This window comes from Trachurus trachurus, assembly GCF_905171665.1.
Source record: "Trachurus trachurus genome assembly, chromosome: 2".
NCBI classification, from domain to species: domain Eukaryota; kingdom Metazoa; phylum Chordata; class Actinopteri; order Carangiformes; family Carangidae; genus Trachurus; species Trachurus trachurus.
The window spans coordinates 9,407,726-9,426,964 of NC_139914.1; the positions used below are offsets into that span (position 1 = coordinate 9,407,726).

At 42.3% G+C, this 19,239-nt stretch overlaps 1 protein-coding gene across 2 annotated transcripts; it reads left to right on the forward strand.

Annotated features, from left to right (window-relative positions):
• Positions 1-1,135: 1,135 nt before the first annotated feature.
• Positions 1,136-18,905, forward strand: LOC310999532 (voltage-dependent L-type calcium channel subunit beta-4-like; the record flags this gene model as incomplete). 2 transcript variants are annotated; one of them, XM_083989993.1, is made up of 14 exons in its annotated part: positions 1,136-1,198; positions 2,325-2,408; positions 8,829-8,999; positions 9,883-10,005; positions 10,110-10,237; positions 12,292-12,368; positions 12,805-12,824; positions 13,662-13,742; positions 14,896-14,954; positions 15,059-15,168; positions 15,761-15,912; positions 16,859-16,954; positions 17,053-17,238; positions 18,645-18,905. In XM_083989993.1, the coding sequence occupies 14 exons, from the start codon at positions 1,136-1,138 to the stop codon at positions 18,903-18,905; spliced, it is 1,611 nt and encodes a 536-aa protein (XP_083846119.1). The 2 variants fall into 2 exon arrangements, with proteins under 2 accessions (XP_083846119.1, XP_083846120.1); XM_083989994.1 differs by lacking the exons at positions 1,136-1,198; positions 2,325-2,408 and adding an exon at positions 5,695-5,739.
• Between the last annotated feature and the right edge of the window lie 334 nt (positions 18,906-19,239).

Below are 19,239 nucleotides of genomic sequence, written 5' to 3' on the forward strand. Positions count from 1 at the left end.
TAAACAAAATCAGTAGAGATGCACAGGAGCTTTCACTCTGTTTAACACTGCAGTGTCATCAGATGGAAACTGTACCTGTGATCTCAACACTAAAGACAATAAATGGATTGAACACAATGTTCAGTCCAGGGAGGAGAGCATTTTGAAGGAAGCTTCTGAATAACAGAATAATCATTGAATATAAGCCAGAGGCACAGTGGGGGGAAAAAACTAACAAACTGTGCAGGTGGAGAGAAACTTACTTCAACACCAACCCTGAACTACATAATGATGAAAGAGGGAGATTGTGCAGTTGCTTTCACTGTCCCCTCAAAATAAGCATGACCTATTTATTCGCCTACTTCTCAGGGTTGAAGAGATGGGGAGGAAAAAAACATGACGCAAACTCAAGATGGCTTCATAAGACTGACCTCTGAATACAAAGTTCCTGTTAATAGGTTTTCTGTAAGTTACAATAGACATAGATGAATAATATTTACAAGTGTGTGTATAGGCGATATATCCTGTAGCTTATAATGCTCATGTGTGCCTGGATATGAATCTATGGTTGAATTTAGAAGGACATTTTTGATATTTTAGTAATTTAGGGGATCATGAGCGCAGTTAAATCTTGTATAATTGTATTATTTGTGCATGTTTGGTGAAAATTCTAGCTGTTTCACATCATTGTGGACGTTTTATTGGTCACTTTGTGTGCCCTGGAACGCTATAAATAACTTAGAATAAACTAAAAAGCAATATTATGTGTCTTTATTTTTTAATTAAACCCAAACCAGTTCCTTTTCATGCTTAAAATAGCCTCTCGTGCCTCTTTAAGACACTTGTGTTTCTCCTCAGGATAATTAAAGCCCAGCCCCGCCCCTCCTGTTTCTAAAATAGTTCCGTCCATCATTCAGGCGCACCTGGCTGTGAGTGTGGCGCGTGACAGCTGTACGGTCCCAGGCAGGCAGCGCGCGCAGCAGGAGCAAAAACTGCACATCTGTCTCGTGGCGGACAGTCGACGAGACAGCGGGGGTCGCGAGCGCTCATGTTCTTGTAGTGTGGCGTGAAGCTGGAGCACGCATCCCGGAACCCGCCGCCCCTCCGCTGGGCTGGACCGGAGCAGCCCGCCCTGTGGACCGATGTCCTGGCCGAGATGTCCCGACACATCTACATACGGAACAAGATTGGCGAGGGTATCCAGGCGCCCATCTTCCAGGTGGGTCACCTCACCTTAAAAACTTAAAAACTCAGTTTACTCATGTTTTTCCATTAGGTAACATTCACATGTAAAGAAAAAATAATTATAAGGATCTATGTGACTTTTTTCTCCCCCTAACGCTGGATGAAGAAGAGATATCAAGATTTACTAACAGGAAACTTAGCCTATGCGGGTACAGCATTACATATGGCAGATCATGCTAAAAAAAAAGACATTAAAAAAAAAAAAGAACATATTTTGTTATACAACCTTTTGTTCCACCTGATGTTTTAATGTCATACTGTAACCGTCCTATTTTCCACAATGTCTGCTGAGATACTTTAACTCTCTCTCCTATACCATGCAGCTTTTATTTGACAGGTCATTAACTGTTAGAATTGGCTTAACTCTTATTCTCACAGCATATCAGAGCATATCAGATAAACACTATTAAAGCACTTTATTGGAATAAAGTAGTTGAAAGGTTGGATTAATTGTTGTTTTAGGTGTAGGCTATAATGTGAAAGATTGGAGGCTGTAAAGATGAATGTATCAGCCCCAGTTCGATGGCTGATAACTTCTGTTTCTTCAGCTCGATTGATGATCAGAGCCTATTAATAGCAGGATATTCATAATCGAATGGCTAACTTTATCCTTCATGTCTCCTCTCAGGTTTTTGGCTGTTAAACTTGAGTTGAGAGAGAGCGAGAGAGGGGAGGAGGGAGGGAGACATAAGAGAGATGGTGACCCAGATTAATGGCCCTGTTTTATAAATTCAGGGAAGTAGGTTCTGACGTTTGAACAGTGACATTGTCATTAACTCCAGGGACTTGAACAGAAATGGGGCAAATCACTGGCAGATAATTAATTTAGCTCCCTGGAGACGGACTCTGCTGGTATATTTGGACTTTTTGGAAGAGACAAAGAAAAAGTCAGGTGGTAAGGAAAAACTAAGTAGGCAACACAAACACGCATACAAGTACACACAATGCAAACACATACAGTGAAAGCTACATTTGGTTTATGTGTTGTAAAGTTTAATTTATCATTTGAACGTATACACTCTCGTTACAGCACAGATACAAACACACAAACAAAAAGTTAGGTGCATTTTGTTGATTTTTTTTGTGTTTTCTTGACTCAGGTGAACCGAGGGACTTATTCTAGGAGAAGCCGACTGAAGAGGTCTGATGGCAGCACCACATCCACCAGCTTCATCCTCAGACAGGTAGCGAACCACAAACACAATCACAATCACAGAGGAGATGTAAGACGATGCAGAAGAACAACAGCCAGATGTTTCTGTATCACTCTGGTTTTTTTTGTGTGTGTGTGTGTGTCACACTCACATCCCCTGCCAACACATCACAGTGAACCGTGAACTGTGAAGCATGACATACACGGCTGTCGTCTGCAGAGGGCAGTAATCTGCTGTCAGCTGAGGGTTGTACAGCACAAGACCAAATTTGAAGGATAGTTCAACATTTTGGCAAATTGGTCCATTGCCATAGGTAGTTTTAGGAGTAGGTTTGTTACCTTTAATTGTCGGTGCAAGCTATTTTTAGAATGGCGAAGCAGAGCCGTGAGCTGCTCAGAGCTATGCTACAGAGACTCATGGGATTTCTTGGTTTCCCTCATCAAACTCATCAAATACACAATCCAATAACTCCAAAACGCTATCATGGACAAGTTGTGACCTGCACATTCACCACGCTATGAGATAATAACAGAACGTTACCAGACAGAGTTGTTTTAGAGGCAAATTCATGCAAAATCGCTGATGCGCGTTCCTGTTGGGGGCCGTTTTTTGGCAAGCAGTTTCTGTATTTACCTCTAAAACAACTCTGTTTGATGAGGGGAAACCAAGAAATCCCATGAGCCTCCGTAGCGTAGCTCTGAGCAGCTCACGGCTCTGCTCTGCCGTTCTAAAAATAGCTTGCACTGACAATTAAAGGTAACGAACCTACTGCTATGACTATAGGGATAATGGCAATGGGCCAATTTGCCAAAATGTTGAACTATCCCTTTAAAAAAAATTACATAAAGCTTTTTGCCCAGAAAAATCCTCGCTACACCACAGAGGATGCAGTGTACTACATGCATATTTTCCTGATGCTACCCCTGCATTAGATATTAACATTTATTAGGATTTAATTAGAAAAAGATGCAATTTAGAAAACCACTGATTTACTATTCATTTTCGAGCTTTTGTTATTTTCTTATGGTGATATACGACAGGTGTCAGCACAGATGTCAGAGATTTATTATTTTTTTATGATGCATATTAGGATCCTCACTTCTGTTATCATGTTTAAAAAGTCTGACGTCACCTCTTCTTGACGTCCCTGGCTTTGACGTGCAGCATACATCACCGAGTGCCAAGGTGAAGTTGTTGGCTTCAGCGCTGTGTAGGCTGCAGACAGAGTGTGTGTAGTGTCTGTGTGACGTCAGCCGGAGCGGAGTTATGTAACTTTTTTATTTGTAACTGGATATAGCAGATAAGTTGTTTTTGTCAACACAAGTGGAGATGGTGGAGGTGTGCTGCTGCAGAAACAGGTCTGTAGAGATGCGGCACGTCGTTGAACCCTGCTGAGGTGTCACAGCATCAGTACCAGGAGGCTGCTCTCCGCTTATTGTTCAAGTGCAGCGTTTAAACACATCGTGTGTTTTCGGAATCTCTTGTTTGAAGAGTTTCCTTTTTGACTGCGAACACTTTGAGCAAGTTTCACCAGGTGCTTTTGGATATCAGTCGGTTTGAGGAGTAGATCTGAGTGGTTCCTGTAGCTGCGTGTTTGATAGTGCTGTGTTATAAATAATTGCACTTAATTGCACCGTGGGTCGTCCTGTGTGTTATTTATTTACTGCTGTGGCTTCTGAAGTGAAGAAATGAAACTGTTGAGTGGATGAGTGAGGGGGCTGCTTCATATATCATTTCCTCAACCATCTCTTACATTGATGTTATTAATTAATTAATTAATTGGAGCTCTTTTAAAGCCAATAGTGTTACCTGAAACCATCCAGTTTCACATTAAACTGGTGGTTTATTGACAAGTTGTACAGTAATTACATAAAGCTTCCACATGCTGCTTACATGCAACATGTTCACATGGAGCACCTTTCAAAACAAAGTTACAGGGTGCTTAACAATAAAATGGTTAGTGCAATTTAAAATGACAGTATAGCATTGAAATACAGGAATACAGAATAAAAAAACAAAAAAGAATCAGTTTAAGAAGGCCAGACGATAAAAATGAGTTTTAAGAAGTGATTTAAAACAGTTGGTCTGCTTACATCTGATGGTAAACAACCCAAGTAAACATTTGATACTTATACTTTTCAATGTTTTGGCTGATTTATTTTATTCATTCATTATTATTTATCTAATTTTATTGATTATTAACTATTTGAACCATAATATGTGTCACTAACAGACACTAGATGACAAAGTAAATGGAGTAGATATTCTCATGTGAGAAGCTGAAACCAGACAATTAAAGACAATAGTTGCCAGTTAATTTTGTGTAGATCAAATAAATGTATAATGGAAATACAAAGAATATAATAAAGAGGACTATACTGGATTCAGGATTTCTCTTTGAAATAGCTGAAAAATCTTATTTATGTTGTGAGGTTTAAAATGAAGAAAATATAATCTAATTTATAGTTAAAGCCTAAGTGATAAAGTGATGTTTGTCTACTGTAGATTCCTTTCTTTAAATTCATGGACCAAATGTGTTAAATCATACGAGCTCTTATTGTCGGAGCCAAATTAACTGTATAATGAGATGAGACGTAAGAGGGAAATGGAGGATGCTGCTCCCCTCTTCTACTCCTCCATCCCCATCCCCCTCCCCCCGTTCCCCCGCTACCTCCCGCACAAGGGAGGAAAGGAAAAAAAAAAAAAAAATCAAGGAGAGCGCTCATCCAAGCTGAGTGGACGGCCAGCCAGCCAATCAGCTCGCTGCACATTGGCTCTGTCATCAGGCTTGGATATTGAGGAAGGATCCACTGCTCTGCTGCTGCTGCTGCTGCTGCTGCTGCTGCTGCTTGATGCTGCCGCCTCTGCTGCTCTCGCCGTGTATATGTATATGTGAGTGTCCGTGTGTGGGTGTTTGTGTGTGTGTATGAGTAGCGTGTGTGTGTGTGTCGTGTGTGTGTGTGTGTACGTGGAAGCCTGATGAAATGAAATGCCAGGATTGGGCTACCTCCAGGGAGAGCCTCTCCATCCTATAATGTGAGCCAGCCAGCAGCGCTGTGGGATCAGGGAGAAGCTGCATCCATCAAGCGACGGGCCTCCGGAGTACCAGGCGTGATCCGACGGGAGGGGAGATATTTTTTTTTTAAATTATTGTTCTCTGCTGAGGAGAGAAGGGATTGTCGTCATCCCCCCATCCATCCTTTTTTTTTTCCTCTGTGGTGCCCCCTCCTGCCTCCTCCTCCTCCTCCTCCTCCACCTCCACTCTCATTTTTCCCCCTCATTCTTCTAGAGGCACTCGTTGGAATATCAAACCTCCATGTATGACAATTTGTACCTGCATGGATTTGAAGACTCGGAGGCGGTGAGTGCTTCGGATGCGTGTGCGTGAATCTGCCTTTGTGCCGTGTGTTTATTGATGGAAGTAGCTCAGCTGCACACACACACACACACACACACACACACACATAATCACACACCAACACACATAAGAGGCCTTTGATGGGTTAGCCAACAGCACACCGTAGCGTGATCGTGGGCTATGCTTGGTTGGAAGGGAAGGGGGGTTGGGTGGGTGTCGGTGTGTATCTGTGTAGGAGGAGGAGGATGGAGGAGGAGGAGGAGGAGGAAGGGGGGGGGGGGGGGGTGCACATTAGGCAGATGGCTTCTGACGTGTGACATTCACACGTTTGTGGAGATATTTCTCCAAATATGTATGTGCGTGTGGCTGCAGTCTGATTGTGAGGCTGTCAGGAAACCCACCAGAGCCATTTAGTGTTCATCACACTCTGTACCTCTCAGAGATGGACCTAGCCCTGTTTCAAAAGGGTGGGTGGGTGGTGGGTGGGTGAGGAGGGGAGGGGAGGAGGGGGGAGGATGTAACGATGTAAATCCAACGTTCCTCCCCCACGGCCCTTCACCCAAAAGCTAAAACACCTCATGTGTCACATTTCTTTGGAGAGAGAGAGAAAAAAAAAGAAAAAGGAAAAATCAGAAATCAGCAGCAGGCGAGTGTTTCGTGTCTGACCCTGCGACTGCGTGCCGCACACGGCTCCGCTGCCGAGGCTCGCTGAAACATGCATCGTGATGTCATTAAGTGGATTCTGATGTTGATGAGTCACATGCTGAAGCTACTCCATTGGATAATGGCTCGGATGCCACAGTGCGACCTCAACGCTTCCACACAGGGGCGAATGAAATGATGTCAGGATGAGTTGTTGGTGTGGGGACTGAAGGGTTTTTTTTTTACAGAAATGGAGGCAAAACGGTCCTGAGGAGAAAATACTCACCGTTTCTGGGGTAACTAGAGTCCACACTGTTTTGTTTTTTTGCCTCCTGTATTAATACTGGAAACATACCACTCCAGCAATGTAGATTAAAGTTGTAGGTTGGTAAAAATCAAAAGTGTAAAAACCCAGATGTCTTCACTTTTAGCCCTGAGTGAGGGTTAAGCCCTAAAAACACTGGATCCTACAATTCCCATAATTCAACAGTGTAGCGTTTCTCATCAGACACTCCCTGCCTGATAAACGCCTCTTTAAGATTTCTAACCTCCACTGTCAAATGTGTTATTATCACCCTGATGACATCATTATGACATCATTAGAGGTTGATCCAGATAAAAACATCTCAAATATTTTCCTGTTTCTTCTCTCAAATCACCCTGATTTGTGTGTTTTCTAAAATGAGGAATGACGCGTGTTTCCTGAACGTGCTGCTTTGTGATGACACACACACACACACACACACACACACACACACATACACACACACACCAGACGAGCGCTGTGCTGAAGTCAGGTCCTGCCGCTGCTAGCTTGTAAAAAGCGAAAAAGTGCTTAGCTGGGACGACAAGCTTGATTGATCTTCTGAAGACTAATGGTCTCCCTTAATTGAATCATCATTAGTGGCTGATTGTTTAGATTAACACAGCAGAAGTAGGCAGCTTGGTCAAGACATGTCCAAGCAAAAAAAAAAAAAAGAAACATTGCAGGAATTCTTACAGTTTGACAGTGGACGACCTCGAGTCCAGAGACCAATGAGACAACGGGAGCCTGTGAATAGAATGAGATTGATGCAAAAATGCAAAGAAATCACAAGTTTTAAGTCATTAACACGCTTTTTTCTCTAAAGTTGTTTTTTGCTAAACATCATGAATCCATAAATACATAGTCTGTGTTTGTGTCGGTGTAGATTTAGAATATCAGCTGTCTCTCAAACAGCCGTCAGTCTGGATGAATAAATATATCGATGGAAGTGAAGGAAGTGTTGCATCCTCAACCAGAATAGCACTCGACAGAGCTCGTACTTTCTGCTCAGGCCAAACAATCCTACACATGTCTGTCTAGCTCTTATGGCACTGTTAATGATGAGTACAACTCTGTATGGGTGTGTGTGTGATGCAGATTCAGCATTTTCCTGGATTTTTTCACATCTACAGAAATAAAAAAAGCCATATTTGGAAAAATCTGGATTCAAACCAAAGTGTAACAGTTGCAGGTGTAGATTATGTCAGTAAACATGTGAACAAAGGCTTCTCTTCATCAAATATACTTAATACTGTAACTACTAGTTAATTTATTCAGTTTTTGCCCTTAATATTCTGCATTTTTGTCATGATTTTGACTTCCAATCTCATCATTTTTGTTGTGCAAAACCTTTAATGTGTCTTTTTCTTCACAAATTTTTCCTGAACTTACATAATGTTACATTGAAGGACCAGAGAGTGGAAACCTGAGCCTCATGGCACCTGCCTGACGCTTACAACTCTCTCAGGTGGTGTTAGTGTGACATTTCATCATCATATGGGATGATTGCATGAGAGAAGAAGAAAAGAAAGTGTCTTCTCCGTGTCTCAGTGTTGTCTGGTTGGCCTGGTGTGGTCGTATTACAAACCGCTGACAGCTCAGAAACAGAAATTCCACTTTGTCTGAGATGCTCCTGGCAGTCGGCTCTTCTTTCTACTTCATCCGTTTCACCTGGTCTGCATTGCACGGTGCCAGCCCACCACTCAGGACCTGGCAACGTGAGCCGATGTGCACCAGCAAAACTTGTCACGGGCCCCATAAAGAAGTTTGAGGATCTAATTTGACAATCAGTGAGATAAAGCCGCCGCGGTGCGTTTTATAACAGGCCGAACCTCCGAGCTTTGTTGCATCACTTTCAGTCCTTGACTTTGGAGCTCGGTTTCACCGTGGAGAGGTGTTAAGTGCAATTTTTTCTCATGATTCCCGACTGCTCTCTCTTTTTTCAGCAGTGAGTCGTCGGTGAATCATGAGCAGAGGGCGATTGTTCATGTGCATTAGTCATGCTTTGATCATACATTTTGCAGCCTAGTTTCCCCTTATATCTAAATGGAGCGTCGCCTGCTGTACTGTACAGGCTGTGCACGCTGAGTTTTGTACCTCTGCTTTGCACTTTTGGTAAATCTGAGGTGTGATTTCTGTTCCTCAGGGCTCAGCTGATTCGTACACTAGTAGACCATCAGACTCAGATGTCTCTCTGGAGGAGGAGCGGGACGTGCAGGCCCAGGTCCAGAGCCAGAGCCCAAGCCAGAGCCAAGGACCGGGACAGAGCCGTCAGGAGAGAGAGCAGCAGGCCACCATTCAACTGGAGAGAGCCAAGGTAGACAAGTTCACAGGGGGGTGGAAATATTTCAGAAAGAAGAAGATACAAATGTGTATTCTGTGTGAAATTTAATGAAATTGAATGAAAATACATCTGATACAGGATACTGTATAAATCCTCTACATCAGACTCAAAATAATGACAACATACAAAAAATAAACACAGATATACCACTAAAAACTTCAATAACCCATACAGTACAAAATATCACTTAAATACATATAACAGAATAATCCAAGAATAATCTCCCACATTACCTCAAAGAAAAACAACAACAAAAAAATCAAATAAAAATCCAAGACTACAAATTCATAACCTTGCTTTATAATTATATAAAAAAAAGCCTTATTTGACCAGAATCCATTTTTAAAAGACGGAGCCTGCACTACATCCTCAGGAGCTCATTCCAAACTTTTACAGTAAAGGTGCAAAAAGATGTTTTCTTTTGTCACAACACATTTTTGGTCGAAGGTTTAAGGAGTTCCCTCTTAGTTCATATCTATTATCCACAAACTAACAACCGGCAAGTTTATACATCTGAATCATCACCCCTATACCTCCTATAGACAGGAGTTGGCAGTTTTAAGTGCCTTAATCTTTCTTTGTATGTCATCACATTCAGTCCTCACTGAACTGCTTTAATTTTTTCAATATATTTTGCTTTATAAGAACACCAGACAGAGCTTGCAAATTCTAGATGAGATCTCACCAAAGCTTTTTATAATGGTAAAACAATTTCCTTACTTACCGGTAGGTTTGTAAAAGTCCACCCCTTGAATTTGCTATTTTAATTTTTTATTTTGAAGTTCTAATGAGCTATCAACCACCACACCTACTGTATGTCCATATCCTCTGATACATGTTTTTGTCCGTCCTTTAGACTAAACCTGTGGCGTTTGCTGTGAGGACCAACGTCAGCTACTGTGGCGCTCTGGATGAGGATGTTCCAGTCCCGGCCACGGCCATCTCCTTCGACGCCAAGGATTTCCTCCACATAAAAGAGGTTGGACTACACACGGCACAAACAAACAAGCAAACACAAAAAAAATCTGTGAAACATCAACTCACACATCTTTTCCCCCCCCCCATTTTCCTTCTCGTCCTCAGAAGTTCAACAATGACTGGTGGATCGGTCGGTTAGTGAAGGAGGGCTGTGAGATCGGCTTCATCCCCAGCCCTCTGAAGCTCGAGAACATCCGGCTCCAGCAGGAGCAAAAGAGAGGACGAGTCCAAGGGTGAGGAAAAGAAAAACACACTGAGCTTTATACGGTTACACGACACGAAACAATTATTAGACATTATGTATCAACGTACAACATTAAGACATTAAAAAGGGACGTGTCAGAATTTTTAAAAATCTAATCACAGAAAGGAAAGGAAAACTAGTTTTTCTTCTATTATAAGAGAATTTGGTAATTTTCTATTTCATCATTGCCTTTATTTCCATCTCCACTCTGAGGCTTTATGTTGTACATTCATGTCTGAACAGATGTTCTGCTGCAGATGTTACATGATAACAGGTTTACCACCAGTTTATCTTGTAACCTAAAGCTCTGACTCCAGTGATCATGAATAAATTGGTGATTGTTAATGGCGAATTTCCAAAAAAATGTGCAATAGATAAATAAATAAATTGGACCTAGAGCTGAAACGAGTCGATCAGCTATTTTATCAGTGGACCAAGCAGAAACATTTGTTGCTTAAAGCTTCTTAACTCCTGTTTTGCTTTGTCATATATCATAAATTAAAAAGTTGTGGTTTGGGATGTCGCAGAAACAAATAATTATGATATAAATTGTATTCATCAGCCTCACATTAGACACATTGTGTTGCTGAACGGGCCCTATGGAGGCTCCATTATGTTGTGGTGGTGGTGGTGTGTGTCCATACATCCTGAGCAGACCTGACTCACACTAATACTCATAATAACATTATTGAATCAGTGTAAATTCATTAACTCCTGGCTAAAAAGGCTTACAGTATAATCTCTTAGACTCTGTCAATCTCCCTGATTTATTTTGAAGTCTGTTTTGACCCAGGTCTGCTCATGACTCATTCCTATTTACTCCATCACTTCCACTCATGCCGACGGTACCAGTGAAACAGTTTCAATAGCTGTAATTAGCGCCGCTATCAGCCGCCCAGTTTCCCCGTGTGTGTAATGTGTCTTGAAGGTTCTGTCGTCCAGAGTTTGTACAGTAACTCACATGTTACTTCCTCAAGCCTCGTGGTTGAGTTTAATACTAATCTCAGTAGACCGGGGTGCCTCAGCGCTTCTCTTAGGAGCTTGACTCCCGTGGCTTCTTGTCACCGACTCTCCCAGACAAGGAGAGAGACGCTCAAACCCCATTAACAACCAGGACCCACGTTTTCACTGGGACTGCAAAACGCTGTCCCTCTGTGAGACATGCTGCCTTCCACTGACCACGGAGAGTCTGAAATTCATGGAAAAGTAGATTAATGGAAAAAGAAAAGGACAAATTTAGATTTTTGAGTTCGATTTTCACAGATTTTTGCATCTTTCAGTATCTCAAACTGCTCTGTGAATAAACATTAATATAGATTTCCTCTTTTCCTTTGTGTAAAACGACTAGATAATCTTGCTCAACTGTGTTTATTGTTGATTTCATACCAATCTTTATCATTTCCTGCTGTTAAAATAAAAACTAAACAAAACTAAAATACATTATTTCATGTTCCAAACAACCAAAACCATGGTGGGACATCCTGATAATCCTACCTACTGTAAAATGTGCAATAAATAAAAAGCTTCACTATAATGAAGTTACGTTAAGTTAAGTGTTTTAATTGCAGCTCGTCACCTGTGAATTTCAGACTTCCAGCTTCTGCGTGGAACTCAGCATAAACCTCTGCTCTTCTCACTTCACGCTGCTCACGTTTTCTCATCTCGTCCTTATCAGACATATGTATTTTTCTTTTATAAAGAAGCATTTTATGTAGCTAATTTATTCCCTACGGGTACGGGGAAGATGTACTGGTGTGGGCGGAGTTGTGTTTTGTTTAGTGGACGTCTGTAACCAAAGACCAGCTTAGGTACAGTAACGTGGTTTTGAGATTGTGAAAGATGTCATAATGACAGACTGAAGACCTTTGTTGTTTGTTTTTGTGATCCTGATCTGTTAATCAATATTTGACACCTTCTCTCTGCAGTTTAAGCCTTGAAAGTTTACTTTTCTTTTTCTTTTTTTTTATTACTTTTTCTGTTGTTTTCCACATTAATACCATGGTGTGTTTCTGTCTTTTTTTTATTCCCTCTTGTCTTTTCCAGTAAGTCTGGAGGGAACTCTTCATCCAGTGTAGAGGATGAGGTATCAGCCTCTATCCGCCCCCTCATATCCTCAGCAGGTGAGAGCACCGGACAGGGGGAGAGGGCCGTTAGTAGGCAGCTGCAGCTTAGAGGCCCAGCGACATAGAGAATAAAAAACTCTCAAGCCTTCCCATCATGTCTCTGCATAGAGCTTAAGTTCACTGCGTAGAGTTGTTGGTACATTTTCCCATGATCCTCCTCTTCCTCCAGTTGAGGACTGCAGGCGCTCTGAGACTGGAGCTAACCACAGTGTGAACCCAACGACAAGACTATGAGCCCCCCCTCTGAACTGCACTCATGTGACTTTGTGAATATAACCTTAGGACAATAGAAACACTGTTTTTCCATGTTTCTTATCCTTGATAGGTTTCATTTCTATCATTGTGATAAGTATGATAATATGGTGATCTCCGCCCCTCCCTGCCTGCAGCTACTGACGACACTGTCACTGTCTTCTCTCCCCTCCTCCTACAGGAAAGCAGAAACAGAAAGTGGTAAGTTGGTGACGGTAAAACCCACTCACTCTGCATCCACTACACTCGGCCATTATGAAATCACAGGAAGTGGTAGACATGAGTCATTCAGTCTGATTGGAAGCTACAACCTCACGCCACACGATACTTCAGCCTCACTGACGTACATAGTATCAAATCATCACCATCCCCTTTGATGCCAAAGTACTTTTAGTGCCACGTTTGACAACTGCAGGTCCCTAAATGCATCGTAATAATTTGCGGAATGCAGCTTTTAACTTATTGTGGACATGCATCATCTTTATCAGTTATCACTTTCCAGTTTTTGTGCTATATGAGATTATTTTCAATGTCCAACTCATATTATAGAGTTACTATAGAGTTGCTGCTATAGAAGGAAAGAAGTCAAGAGAAATATCTAAAGGTGAAATGTAATTGCTACTTATTAGTGAACTGGAATGCAAATCAGTTTGCAGCTTTTATTTTGAAAGGATGGTACGTCTGATGTTTAAATTTAATTATATAAAAGTGGATAGAGTTGGCTCTGTTGTCTGTGGTCGAAATGTGCCGATATGTTCTTGAAAACCAAATCCTTTATTGAAGTATTTTGCCAAAAAACATTGCAAAACATCACTGCACAAAAGGTAAAGTAATAAAACAAATACCTGCTTGGATATGTTCAATACAAGTTATTTTATTTTCATTTTTCATCTGATTCCATTTTGACAAGTTGACATTTGCTACATGCTCCAACATGGCAGTGAATCATTGAACACATGTGACTATAGCTGAAGTTTATATTGGAGTTACTTTATGTCCATTGTTTTACTTTTTTCTTTTCTTTTTATGCATCCACAGACGGAGCACGTCCCTCCATACGATGTGGTTCCCTCCATGAGGCCCGTGGTACTGGTGGGACCCTCACTCAAGGGTTATGAGGTGAGGTTTACATTTGTCGCTGAATAAGAGAGAAATGCAGCTGATTCAGCGTCACTTAATTTAGCTTTTTTTAATTTTTATAAACGTGATCTTTACCGAGCAGTCGAGTCCTGCTCGTCTTTCCCTCAGTCACCCAAAATAGCTCACTGTTGGCGCAGTTAATGGTGAGTGTGTCACCGCCCACGTAACATCCAGATTGCAGCCAGACTAATGAGGAGACTAAGAGGTCACATGAAAATATGTTGTATAATTGGCAGATTTGAGCTTTTCTGGGAAGAGCTCCTTTAAATGCCTCGCTGTTTTCTATGAAGCCGCTGTTTACAGAGTTTGTGCTGAATATTAGGAAAAACATACAGCGCTATAATTATCATGAAATGCTAATGGTCACTGGAGAAGTGATGATTCTGATGCAGCAGGTTTTAACCTGTGAGACGGAGCCTAAACTCAGTATGAGGAACATTTAATGACAAACAAATAGCACTGATTATTCAAAAACTTTATAGATAGAGTTATAAAAGTGTGATGGATGAAAGAATAAACACTGAATGTGGTTCTGTTGTTAACATGATAAACATTCGATGATGTCGTATCGATCCTGTTCAGTCAGATAAGGCGTCGTGTGTCATTCTGAGGGTTTTTTTTAGCAACAGAAGAAATGCCATCTGTCTTGTCCTCCTGGATTTGCCTGGTGGATGGGGCCTTATTCATATTTAGAGTCACAGGGGGGCTGGAGCCTCTCCCAGCATGCACTGGGCAGCTGCCAGGGAAAACACTGTGAACAGATTATCAGTCTATGGCAGTGCTGACACAGAAACACACACATTTACATTATCATTTACACCTACAGTACTGCAATCATGGGCCTCCGGTCCAGCAGATCAGTTTGAAGCTACACAGAGAGAGAACCACTTCAGTGATGCCTGCCTAAAGGAAAGCTTAATTGAGATTAAACAGATTGAATAAAATTGATTATAGCTGAAAAAAACAAATGCAGAATTAAACAGAAACGCGACTATAAAGCGCTTCTGGTGCAATCATGTAAATATAATCCTCTAAAACAAAATAAACTGGACCTTAAATAAACCCACTAATCATCTAAAACAATGACGGCACAAAAATAACGACAGTGTCCAAATTGTGTTTGTGTCCACAGGTAACAGACATGATGCAGAAAGCACTGTTCGACTTCCTCAAACACAGATTTGATGGCAGGTGAGACGAGTGTGGATTTTTAAGTCAGACAAAATGAGACTGTTATTTTTTTTTTATTTGATATCTATCTATCCTATATAATAATCTGTGTCCCATTTTTACAGGATATCTATCACACGCGTCACAGCAGATATATCACTAGCCAAGAGGTCTGTTCTCAACAACCCCAGTAAGAGAGCCATCATCGAAAGATCCAACACCCGCTCCAGTTTAGGTAAGAAAACCCCACATCGTCATCTCAGCGATTAATAGTGGCGTTAAAAGGGATAGTTCAACATTTTGGCAAATTGGCCCATTGCCATAATCCCTATAGTTTTAGGAGTAGGTTCGTTACATTTAATTGTTGAGCTACACTACAGAGGCTCATGGGATTTATTGGTTTCCCTCATCAAACTCATCAAATACACAATCCAACAACTCCAAAACGCTCTGATGGACAAGTTGTGACCTGCACATTCACCACGCTATGAGATAATAACAGAGACAGAGTTGTTTTAGAGGTAAATGCAGAGACTGCTTGCTGAAAAACAGCCCCCGATGGGAACGTGCATCAGCAGTTTTGCATGAATTTACCTCTAAAACAACTCTGTCTGGTAACGTTCTGTTATTATCTCATAGCGTAGCTCTGAGCAGCTCACAGCTCTGCTCCGCCGTTCTAAAAATAGCTTGCACCGACAATTAAAGGTAACGAACCTACTGCTATGACTATAGGGATTATGGCAAAGGGCCAATTTGCCAAAATGTTGAACTATCCCTTTACTATGAACTAAGCGTTTGATTCCACTTCCTGTATTTTGTCCAATCAGCTGAGGTGCAGAGTGAGATCGAGAGGATCTTCGAGTTGGCCCGCTCCCTGCAGCTGGTGGTGCTGGATGCAGACACCATCAACCACCCGGCCCAGCTCCTCAAGACCTCCCTGGCCCCCATCATCGTCCACGTCAAAGTCTCCTCGCCAAAGGTACTGTATCGCAGCAGGAGGACACACACACAGCACAACGAAGGAGACGTCTAGAGACATCAGAGCCTGATACTCATGTCAAATGTGGATAAAGGTTAAGAATATGATATGATCTCTTCAGCCACTGTCCCACAGAGTCTGTCAGTTTGTGGAGAGCAACAACAGGAACCCCTAGACATGTTAAAGGTAACAGCCTCCACATCAGGTCCATACTGCAAAGCACAATGTAAAAACCAGCATGAAATCTGGATTTTAGAGCCTCTGACGTTGTGATTTAGCGTCACAGGTCTCAGATCTGCACTGAGGCACTTTTTGCATGGAGGAGTTCGTCTGCCGCACTTTTCCCCTCCGCACTCTGGCTACAGCAACGACGACCACTCAGACTCCTGTCACGCAACATGCTCACCTTGCTAACTGGTCTGACCAGGATGCAGCAACATCACAACCTGTGAAACCAGGAGACAGAAAAATCTGCGTAGTCATCACAAGAACTGTCTGTTAGCTATTTAATTTTCCATCTTTGAAATTATCGTTTATTTAATTTATTAAAAAGTCTGTCATTCATTTTGCTGACTTAGAAGCATTCAAATTAAATTAAAACAGGAAGTATATACACTACTATTAAATTAAGTGCCTGGAAAGAATTAATGAATCACTTCACTTTATTTGAGATCAATAGTCCATAAAATAGAAAGACAGAGTAGCTTTATAAATAGATGATCTAAGTATGATAACTCTCTGCCTTATTCAGTTTGCACATACTTCCACAGTCGTTTTAATGCTCAGATGAACTAGAATTTCCAGTTCCCTCCACCACTCTCTCCCCTGCGCATGCGACGAGGAGGTTTCTGGATGACCTGAAACCAGTCCAGACCAAACTGTGACGGTTTGAATGTTAACTGGAGCGCCGTGTCCTCTCCCCTCTCTCCTCCCGCCGGCCGCCCAGGTCCTGCAGAGGCTCGTCAAGTCCAGAGGAAAGTCCCAGAGCAAACACCTGAATGTCCAGCTCGTGGCAGCAGACAAACTGGCCCAGTGTCCTCCGGTAAGACCCCCCCCCCCTCCGCGTACAAGCATCTCCTGAAGCTTTTTCTGTTTTAGCTTCACTCTGCTCTCCTCTCTCTGACCATCTGCCGCTCACAGGAAATGTTCGACATCATCCTGGACGAGAACCAGCTGGAGGACGCCTGCGAGCATCTCGCCGAGTACCTGGAGGCCTACTGGAAAGCAACCCACACCTCCATGGCGACGCCCCTCAACCCCCTGCTGGGACGCAACCTGGGCCCCACCACGCTCACCCCCTACCCCACCAGCATCTCTGGACTGCAGGTACACAACCCAACACAACCTATGAGAATATGACATCGCTGTTTTCATTCACTAATAGAGAGCCTAAGCGGAAGCAGGAAGTAACGTCGCCATGGGACATCAACTCGGAAAAAGTCTCCATGTAAGTGAACGGGAGTGAAAGTTTTATTTTGTGAACCGATTTAATTGTGCCATGAGAAAAAAATATGACCTCTACCTGTTTAAAACATCACGTTTCATCCGAAAAAATCAGCAGTTTATCGTAAAACGGCAACGGAAGAATGTATTTTGTGTGAAGACTGCTCTATGGACTACAGATCTTGTGTCGTACAAAAAATATGTCACCAACTGACATGGGAAAGGGCGGCATTTGGTGTGTGACATCACCTACGCCAGTGGTTCCCAACCTTTTTCTCAAGGGACCCATATTTTTACCATTGTAAACTTTGGTGACCCCACATTACAGACTTTATTATATTTCAGTAATTTCATAACAGTATGGAACAAACAATCAGGAGAACCTGTGTATGATTACAATATATTTCTTCAGAACTTGTACTTTTAAAAACACAAGTTCTGAAGAAATATGTTGTAATTTTACACAGGTTTTTTTTCTCATTGTTCCATGCTGTTTTTTTGTGTTTGTAGCCTATTTTTTATTAATTCAATCACTCAGCTCATACTCGCTACAGATGATGACATTCCCTGCATAACTTTATAGGAAGATCAGCAGTTTTATTCTTTTTTTTGCCGCTAGCTTAGCGTAACCAAAAATACTATTATCAGTAGTATTTGTTGTGACTGATATTGCCCTTCTGTATATTATGTATTTAATGTTTTAAAACTGTTGATATTCAATCATCTATTGATATAGGCCTATAACTTATTATCTATTTAAATACACGAATAAATGTTTAATGTGGCCCTTGAATTTAGTTGATTTTGTCACATATATGAATGAAATGCTTAGCCTACTCATTTATTTAACATTTTAATTACATTAAAATTATTAAACCCCTTAAAATCAAGAGGGCTTCGCGACCCCCCCTGGATCTTTGGCGCCCCCCTTGGGGGGTCCCACCCACCAGGTTGGGAACCACTGACCTACGCGACTTGTAGTCTTTCTGGTTACAGATTCTTCGGAATTTTATTCTACAATAGTTTTACAACAAACTGCTGATTTCTCTTAATGAAACGTGATGTTTTAAACAGGTAGAGGTCATATTTTTTTCTCATGGCACAATTCAATCGCATCACGAAATAAAACTTTCACTCCCGTTCACTTACATGGCGACTTTTTCCTAGTTGAGGTCCCATGGTGACCGTTACTTCCTGCTTCCGCTCAGGCTCTCTATAGGATAAAGAAGTGCAATGCATTGTGGTCCCAGCCTCATCTCTGTGCTCGGTTGTGTCCGTGTGATCAGCAGAGCCAAAGAATGCGACAGAGCAACCACACGGGAGACCACTCCACCCCGAACGAGCGGCGCAACCTGATGACGTCGGACGAGAACTACCACAACGAGCGGGCGCACAAGGGACGCAACCGCATGTCGTCCGGTTCGCAGCACAGCCGGGAACAGCAGGACCCCTACCAGGACTACCAGGACCCCTATCAGGATGCATATAAGCCACATCGCAACCGCAGTTCACCGGGCAGCTACAGCCATGACTCCCGGCACCGGCTCTGAGCCCCAAACACCCTCTCTCTCTCTCTCTCTCGTACCACCAGGGGGGGGGGAGGGCCACAAAACGGCCCCCGAGCCCCACCCCAAAACAAAAACGCTGCAACAGAGCCAAGACGGTCCCAAATTGTACCTTTTTGGTTTTAGTTTGTGTTGATTTTGTTTTATCTACCTGGCTGTTTCTCTCTTTCAAAGTCAAACAAAGTCACGTTCAGGTGTCTGTTTTTAACCGAGCTGCCAGGGCGACCCCCCCACCCCCACCACACCCCTCCCTCCCACACCCCCAACCCCCTGCAACCCCATCAATCCAGAGGTTCAAGGAAGCCGACATTAACTTATG